The sequence below is a fragment of the Palaemon carinicauda genome, chromosome 20 (genome assembly GCF_036898095.1).
Source record: "Palaemon carinicauda isolate YSFRI2023 chromosome 20, ASM3689809v2, whole genome shotgun sequence".
Lineage (NCBI taxonomy): Eukaryota > Metazoa > Arthropoda > Malacostraca > Decapoda > Palaemonidae > Palaemon > Palaemon carinicauda.
In genome coordinates, this window is record NC_090744.1 from 101,721 (window position 1) to 111,720 (window position 10,000).

At 30.3% G+C, this 10,000-nt stretch overlaps 1 protein-coding gene across 2 annotated transcripts in view; it reads left to right on the forward strand.

Moving 5' to 3' along the window:
* LOC137659420 (trypsin-1-like) overlaps positions 1–10,000 on the forward strand; it is a 15,855-nt gene that overhangs the window by 2,068 nt on the left and 3,787 nt on the right. The window contains exons 2-8 of one of the 2 annotated variants that reach the window (XM_068394350.1): positions 1,646–1,692; positions 3,038–3,132; positions 3,853–3,974; positions 5,286–5,389; positions 6,324–7,034; positions 8,833–9,092; positions 9,917–10,000. The exon at positions 9,917–10,000 is cut by the window's right edge and continues 56 nt beyond it. In XM_068394350.1, coding sequence (XP_068250451.1) covers positions 7,009–7,034; positions 8,833–9,092; positions 9,917–10,000 — 370 coding nt within the window. In that variant the 5' untranslated portion in view covers positions 1,646–1,692; positions 3,038–3,132; positions 3,853–3,974; positions 5,286–5,389; positions 6,324–7,008. The other variant, XM_068394351.1, reaches the window with a different exon arrangement.

Below are 10,000 nucleotides of genomic sequence, written 5' to 3' on the forward strand. Positions count from 1 at the left end.
TATACATATATATATATATATATATATAAATGTATGTATATACATATATATGTATGTATGTATACACACATATATAAGTATGTATATATACATATATATATATATGAATATATATATATATATATATATATATATATATATATATATATATATATATGCATATATATGTATATATATATATATATATATATATATATATATATATATATGTATGTATATATATACATATATACATTTATGTATATATATATATATATGTAAATATGTATGAATATATATATATATATATATATATATATATGTATGTATGTATATATATATATACATATATACATTTATGTATATATACATACATATATATATGTAAATATATATGAATATATATATAAATATATATATATATATATATATATGTATATATATACATATATATATATAAATGTATATATACATATATATATATATATATATATATATATATATATATATATATATATGAATATTTATATATAGTGTGTGTGTGTTCATATGTACTCGACTCTCAAATTGAAACCTTTTAGCTTTTACTGATTTCCCATAGATATTTTCCTTTGATAAGGACATATCAAAAATGATCTTCATAACAACCACATGCGAGACTCATCTGATGCCATTTTATTCTTTTGTTATTTTATTATTCGTGACCTATTACTTTTCATACTATACACACACGACATGTGGTTTGGCCTAGAAAACAAGCTTGTTGCATATGCAGATGATGCTACTCTCTTTGCATCAATTCCACCTCCTGAATGTAGATCTGACGTTGCTGAATCCCTTAATAGAGATCTAGCTAAAATTAGTACTTGGTGCAAATTATGGGACATGAAGTTGAATCCTAGCAAAACTTAAAGTATTTATTGTAAGTAGATCAAGGATAGTGGCTCCTCAACATCCGGATCTCAGCATTGATGTTTCTTTAACTCTGTATGACTTTTTTTTTTTAGAATTTTAGGTGTGATATTGATAACAAATTGACTTCTTGAGAAACATGCTATCTTTTTCTTCTTCCTTTACAACAAAATGAATTGGCTCATTGAGAAAGTCTTTTAAGAATTTCGGTAATCAGTCCATTATGAAGACATGTTTTAATTCTTTCTTTCTGTCTAATTTCGAGTATTGTTGGCTTATCTCGTTCTATAGTTTTTATATGACTGATCTTCTTTAACGTTGTTACTGATCTTAATTAAGATAACATGAATTATTTCATTCATTTCTCGTCATATGTAGTTTATTTTGTCCTTATTTCCTTGTTCTCAATAGGTTACTTTCCCTGTTGAAAAATCCTGCTTTTCTAACTAGGGTTGTAGCTTCGCTAATAATAATAATTATAATAATAATAATAATAATAATAATAATAATAATAATAATAATGATGATGATGATGATGATGATGATGATAATAAATATTCTATACAAAATAGATATGTTTAGTTTAGCAAAATTAATCATCATAGGTCCCGTTTAATAAATCACGTTTTCCAAAATACCATTTTTTTTGTTCTGTTGAACTTAGAGATTCCTCCGGGCATATAATGACCTTGTGGAAAGTCGCACATATTTCTTTCTAAGTAATCAGACTACTAAGACCACTTTTATTTGACAGGGCTTCTTGTGCACCAGTTCCTCTCCCACCTCGAATGGAGACGAAGCGTAAGTAGCTTTTGTTTGTTTGACCACAATACGCCTAGAAGAAGGTTTTAAGAATTTAAATTGGGAAAATGTAACAATTAATATTAAGGGAGAATACCTGAAGATTTGCAGATTTCATAGATGTGTTTAGTGAATTATGGGAGCAATTAAAAAAGATGATAAAAGATTTGAATGAAAAAAAGAAGAAATGTAGGACTGAAAATGAATATAAGTAAAACTATGATAATGTTCAATGAAAATGCAGAGACAGCAAATAAGAGTTATGTAAGAACCTCTAGAAATTGTTAATGAATATACATACTTAGGATAGACAGTGAGTGTTTCCCCAGGACACGAGACCGAAATTAAAAGAAGGGTAAACAGGGGATTGAGAGCTTTTGGTAAACAATATGACATCATGAAATGGAAAATGCCCCTAGAGAGCTGCTGGGTCCTTTGACCTACCAGACAGTAATACATTGGATCCCTCTCTCTGGTTAGGGCTAGTTTTTTCTTTGCCTATATTCTGGCTTAGATTTTATACATTCTCCTCAGTCCGCATACACCTGGCAACACTAAGATTACCCAGCCATTATTCACTCAAGCAGTTAACTACTGTACTGTAATTGTCCAGTGGCTACTTTCCTCCTGGTAAGTGTACAAGAGACTTTCTAGCTATGGTAAGCAGCTCTTCTAGGAGGACACTCTAAAATCAAACCATTACTCTCTAATCTTGGGTAGTGCCATAACCTCTATACCATGGTCTTCCAATGTCTTGGGGAAGAGTTCTCTTGCTTAAGGGTAGACCCGGGCACGCTATTCTTTCTTATTTCTCTTCTCTAGTTTATTTTGAAGTTTTCATAGTTTATATCTGGAAGATCTATTTTAATGTTGTTTCTGTTCTTAAAATATTTCACTTGTTCATTATTTCTTATATAGTTTATATATTTCCTTATTTCCTTACCTCGATATGCTATTTTTTCTTTTTTGAGCCCTTGGGCTTATAGCATCTAATTTTTCCAAGAAGTGTTGTTGCCTAGCTAATAATAATAATAATAATAATAATAATAATAATAATAATAATAATAATAATAATAATAATAACATCACCTCCTCTTAACATGTCTTGACGATACAATATAAACATTAATAGTAAAAAAAATAAACAATAGGAAGAATACATTAGGAAAAAATTAAGGCTAAAAATAAAAACTAAACTGGATTTTTTTTCCAAAAGAAAAATATGTTTTAGATTAGTTCTATAATATTGAAAATCAAGATTGACAGGACAGAAAAAGGATCTGTATGCAATCAAGATTAGAAATATATTGCTATTTGATTTGATTCCATGATTTCCTTATTTCAGATTGATCTTGGATCCATTATTCGAAGATGGTTCTTCAGTTCAACCCCAGTGGATTCACGAGCCAAGAGATCTTGAACAGCTAAATGATGAACAAGGTACTTATGAACGTTTTCTTGAATCTCCCATTGAACAGCTAAATGATGAACAAGGTACTTATGAACGTTTTCATAAGATTTATCCTGCATAATTATATCATTTTTACTGTGAGAAAAATTCGTTACTTTTAGTATTAAGAATTTAATATGTTAAAACAATTCCACTTTTTTCAAAGGGTTAACTACTGCACTTTAATTGTTCAGGGGCTTCTTTCCTCTTGGTAAGGATAGAAGAGACTATTTAGCTATAGTAAGCAGCTCTTCTAGGAGAAGGGCACTCCAAAATCAAACCATTGTTCTCTAGTCTTGGGTAGTGCCATAGCCTTTGTACCATGGTCTTCCACTATCTTGGGATAGAGTTCTTTTGCTTGAGGATACACTCGCCACACTATTCTATTTTATTTCTCTTCTTGTTTTTTTTCTAAGTTTTTATAGTTCATATAGGAAATATCTATCTTAATGTTTCATTGTTCTTATTTAATTTTTCCTCATTCCCTTTCCTCACGGGGCTATTTTCCCTGTTGGAGCCCTTGGGCTTATAGCATCCAGCTTTTTCAACTATGATTGTAGCCTTTGAAGTAATAATAATAATAATAATAATAATAATAATAATAATAATAATAATAATAATAATAATAATAATAATAATGATTTTAAATGTATTTTTGTAATTTCACCTTTTTAACTTATACTGTCTTACTGTGAATTCTTTGTTTGCAGAAAGCAATTATGTCAAGTGTGGTCAAACACACAGACTGGACAGAGGCTAGAGTGTCGCTATCAAATCGAAGAGGCTCAATGGCAAATATCGTAAGAAGGAAGACTGCCGATGGACTTTTGAGGTTTGCTCGAACAAAATGTCTGTTGTTTGATACAATTATTATTGCCATTGACAAAGATAATCCTTTCCATCCTTAAAGCTTTGATTTATAATAGAGTGTTGTCTCTAAATCTTTATAAATTTAGTCACGGGCAGAAGTAAACTCTAGTTTTCTCCGTTGATTCAAACTGATGCAAGTTGATACATCACAGGTTTTCTTCTTCAGTATTTTTGGCGTGTTGAAGAAGGGGAAACTTGTTCTCTCTCTCTCTCTCTCTCTCTCTCTCTCTCTCTCTCTCTCTCTCTCTCTCTCTCTCTCTCTCTCTCTCTCTCTCTGTATACTCGTATTTCAAAGAATCTAAAGTTTTCCTTTATCAATTTAAACTAATTAGTTTCAGAGTTTCTAAATACTTTTGTATGAGAATTCTCACCCCCACACCCTTCATGTTAAAGTGTAATTCGATCACCCAACCAATGCAGTCCTGAAGAAAAGTCACCAAGTGATTCGAAACAAGTGTCGATATCAAGTCATAAATGAAGAAACTGAAAAACGTTTCCCTGTTATTCTGAAAACTATCTGGAGGACAAGCTTTCCCCAGAGAAACTATTTTTGATTTATGAACGCCACCAAGACACCATTAATTCATTATATATATATACATATATATATATATATATATATATATATATATATATATATATATATATATTTATATATATATATATATATATATATATATATATATATATATATATATATAATAGACAATGTCTTAGTGGCGTCTGAAAAACGAAGATAGTTTCTCTCCGGAGGGACTGTCCTGCAGATAATTTTCAGGATAACAGAAGAAATACATTTACTTCTCTCCATTTATTGTTTGGTGTCGAACAAAATAATTGAATGTATTTCTGCTGCTATCCTGAAAATTATTTGTAGGACAGTCCTTCCGGAGAGAAACTATCTTCGTTTTTCAGACGCTACTAAGACATTGTCTATTATATATATATATATATATATATATATATATATATATATATATATATATATATATATATATATATATATATTTATATATATATAAATATATATATATATATATACACATATATATTTGTATATATATATATATATATATATATATATATATATATATATATATATATATATATATATATATATATATATATTTATATATATATATATATATATATATATATATATATATATATATATATATATATATATGTGTGTGTGTGTGTGTGTGTGTGTGTGTGTGTGTACTGGTGAATACTAAATTTGTGGCAGGTCCATTCATTTGAAGACCTTTTGCAGGCAATTGATTCTAACTCGACGCTGACCATTTCGTGTGGACTGTTCCAACTGAGAGCCTGCAAACAGTCCTCCCTCAGAATTACTGGTGGGGGCTACAGTGAAAGGTAATTACTAAGCTGAAGCAACAATGTTATCATAACCGATTGTTTTTCTATTACTGCTTTTCATTACCACTATGTTAGGTGTGAATTTATCATATGAATTTCGTAGGCCTTACTACAGTTGGTGCAATTTTGATCACCCATTGAACTCTAAAAGTATTATCTTTATCTTGGAAAATGAAAACATTTAATGATTTTTGTACAACTCTCTCGTTATATTTCCTCTAACATCAGACACTCAAACGATGATAAAGAATAAGGAGAATACAGAGTAATTATAAGAGAACATATCCTTTTGTTTAGAAAGTTTTCACTTTCAATAATATAAATCATAAACAAAAGGCATTGATAACCTTGATCAGTTTCAAAATCTGTTTCATCTTATTTCTCTTCCTCTTATATTTCTTTTTAAGGTTTTATAGTTTATATGTGATAGATTTATTTCTATTTTTCATTACTAAACTTATAATTTATTTATTTCCTTTCTTCCCTGGCCTATTTTTCCCTGTTGGAACTCTTGAGCTTATAGCATCCTGCTTTTCTGACTAAGGTTCTAGCTTAGCTAATAATAATAATAATAATAATAATAATAATAATAATAATAATAATAATAATAATAATAATAATAATGATAATGATGATGATGATGATGATAATAGTAACCCTTTTGACAACGGTGATACTCTTTTCACACTGCAAGAATATGTAAAAAAATTTCATTACAATGAACTCGTCTTATAAAATATCCAGAAAAAATAGGAGAGGTAAAGAAATATTAGAATAGAACAGTTACAACATTAAATCACAAAAATACACCAATTTTATACACCAAAAAAAAATGTTTTTCTGTGTGAGTGTGAATTAATATGATTATAGTAAGTTAGCGATCTGTCCTAGCCTATGTACGAGAACCTGATTTGTTTTCTCAAATCTCTAGGTTCTGCAAAAGACGGTCCAAACTCACAAAAACAATCAACGACAACAACATGAAGGTTTACTTCAGAACCAGCAGCAGTCAAATGAGGAGGAAGGGCTTCTCCTGTACTGTCACTGCTTCAGGTAAAATGGAAGATTTTCATTTTGTAACATTGAATGGATATACAAACTTCGTATTACCTTTTAGTAGATATTGTTATATAGAGTCGCTAAGATTTATTCAGTTTTCTCAAACCTTTTAAAGAATCCTATTTTCAAGAGAGTGAAATATTATCTATTTTAAAACCATCTTTTATTTCATAACGTCAACAACGACGATGTCTGGAACTTCAACATGAGCAGCACCATGCAGTAAGTCAAGTGTTTATTTGCAAGATTTTTGTTGTAATGATGAATTTTTAATCAATAGTTTTGTTGATGATACAAAAGATAAAGTCACGATAGGCAAAATTCTTCTTCCTCTTCTCTTGTGCTTCCAATAGGAAATTGTGGCACTGTGAACCGTGTGATTTTCTTCCTCTTCTCTTGTGCTTCCTATAGGAAACTGTGGCACTGTGAACCGTGTGAGCCGCATCGTTGGAGGAGTGGAGACCGAGGTGAACGAGTACCCCTGGCAAGTAGCCATCGTCTATAGAGGAACCAATAACGTCGTCTGTGGGGGAGTTCTGTTGAGCGATCAGTGGGTTATGACGACTGCATCCTGCATATTCAAGTAAGAAACTTAGTGAATTCTAGCGAATAAATGCAAGGTTTTCAACATAATAGAAAATACACTTCTTCTCTCTCTCTCTCTCTCTCTCTCTCTCTCTCTCTCTCTCTCTCTCTGATTCCTCACAATATCTCGTATCTTGGCAATATTTATTCTTCTCCTGAAGAGGATGTAAAAAAAGAAGATTACAAGCGTTATATAAACAGAATAAAACCATGACTTAGCTCTCAGATATATAGAATCAATCTGTAACAGCTCATAAACTTAATAGGAATAAAACCAATAGTATTAAGCAATGTTTAAATGCTGCAGTTATCATTAGAAGTGAAAACCTTCTCAATTCTAATTTGTCATTTCATAATGATTCAAGAAGTCTGGACACAACTATTATTTTATTGCCTTCCTTTTGAACTCCACCAAGGTCATGTTTTACCTCCTTTCTGTGTGTGTGTGTGTGTGTGTGTGTGTGTGTGTGAACAGCTTCCTGGTCACAATTTTAATCGTAGAGTAATGAAACTGGCGGGGATTAACTGTTATGTAAAAAGTTGAAAATTATTAATTTTCGGAAGGTCAATGTCAAAGGTCACGGTCAAGCAAAATGTCCAATTCGCATAATCAGCCAGAAGTTTGGACATCGTTGTCACAGAGACTTCAAACTTGGTTCATATTTGAGTGAATGAAAATCCACGCCAGTTAATACATGTTAAAGTCAAAGGTCAAGGTCAAGGTCATTATTCTTAAGCGAAAAGGGGAGAGGGAGGGTGGACTGGCATGTTAAATATATGTTGTGTCTTCCTATTAGATGAAATACTTATCAGAAACAAAATATATATTAGAATACTTCTTTTTTTTGTGGTTTTTTATCATTTAATCCTTGCTCTAATTATACCAAAATCTCAATTGTTTAAGGTTTGATCATCTAACTTGTTTGGTAATGATTATTCGGACGATTTTGTTTTGTTAATGAAGCAGCCAGCCGATCCAAGATTAGTCATTGGGTTGACTCTTGCAATGTCTATTCAATTGTGGTACAGATTCTTCATTCAATTAAAAACTAGCAATATTTCCATCAAAATCAGAGTGACATGAATAATTAGCATTTTAGAAAATGAAAATGGAAATGTTTTATAAGATGCATCCTAGATTAGGCTGAGTTGCCAAATTCTATTTATTTTGTGTTTTTAATAGTTTTGATAGTTTTTTCTTTCATTCATTTATTATAAAGAAATTTGAATGGGGGCTTCCTTCCTTCCTTCCTTCCTTCCTTACTTCATGGAATTACAAGAATCGGTTTTCAAGTCACTTCGATAAGTATGATATATATATATATATATATATATATATATATATATATATATATATATATATATACTGTATATATATATATATGTATATATATATTTATATAAATATATATATATATATATATATATATATATATATATATATATATATATATATACATATATGTATATATATATATATATATATATATATATATATATATATATGTATGTATGTATATATTTATATATATATATATATATATATATATATGTATATATATTTGGTACTTGAACATTTTAATGAGATGTCATAATTATTCAAAACATTTGTCGAAGACTGGAAACTAAGATTTGGAAAATGAGATATGTTGAGATTGACAATGATTTGAAGTCAATCGACTTTTCAATGCCAATCTTCAGGAATGCTACGTCATGTAGGTAACCTTATTTCTTGTTAGAACACATTGACTTGATATTTTCACGCTTTGACACGCAGTCCTCGTTTATTTTCTCAGGATCAACGGTAGTGCCGTGGATGTTCTTGTTGGGGCTCATGACCTCAATAATCCAACAGAATTTCAGCAGAGAGTACCCGTTCAAGATTTGATTTTGTCGAGTAATTATAATGACACATCAAAGAATAACGACATCACGGGGTTTAATATAAATTCTGTAAATATCAATGATCGAGTGAAGCCCATTTGTTTCCCAGACCCTACCAAAGACTACAGTGGCCTTGTAGCTGTGACAACAGGCTGGGGATCCCTCGCTGAAGGTATGGAAATTGATATGAAAATGTTCTTATAGAAGAGACTCTTTAGGTCTTTTAAGCAGCTTTTTTTTCTGGGGGTGGGGGGGGGAAGAAGGCCAGTCCAAAATCCAACCAGTCTAGGGTAGTGCCATAGCCTCTGTGCCATGGTCTTCCACTGTCTTGGGGTAGAGTTCACTTGCTTGATGGTACACTTAGCCACACTATTATAGCTTATTTCTCTTAATCTTGTTTTCATTTCAAGTTTTTATAGTTTATATATATGTAAGATCTCTTTTAAGATTGTTACTGTTCTATTCTAATACTTCTTTAATTCTCTTGTAGTTTATTTTCTTATTTCATTTTTTCACTGGGCTATTTTTCCTGGTAGGAGCCCTTGGGTTTATAAACATTCTATTTTTTCCAACTAGGGTTGTAGTTTAGCTAGTAATAATAATAATAATAATAATAATAATAATAATAATAATAATATCAGTGATAGGGTTCACAATCTTAACACACAAATGGAGATGAGTCAATTGAGCTCTTTGTGTGCACTAAATGTCATGTTGTGAATCCTTTCTATTATCACTGACGTTATGATCACAATAGAGAGCTTTTTTTTAAATAGATGAAACGCTCCCAAGAATAATTAGTGGAGAAAATCTCTCTAACAAAATATAGTGAAATAATATTTTGATCGATTCAGTTTCCTGTATTTGTTTCTACAGACTTTATTGAACGTTTTTATTTTCTTTTAGTTAAGATACACGCAAAAAACATTTTAGATGTTTACCCCATATAACAGAGGATATTGTCTAAAATAAACACTTGATTTTATTGCATAATAGGGGGTCCTTCGTCAAGTGTCCTTAATGAAGTGGAGGTGGTAATTTTAACCAGGGAGGAGTGTGAAAGCTATTATCCAGGGAGAA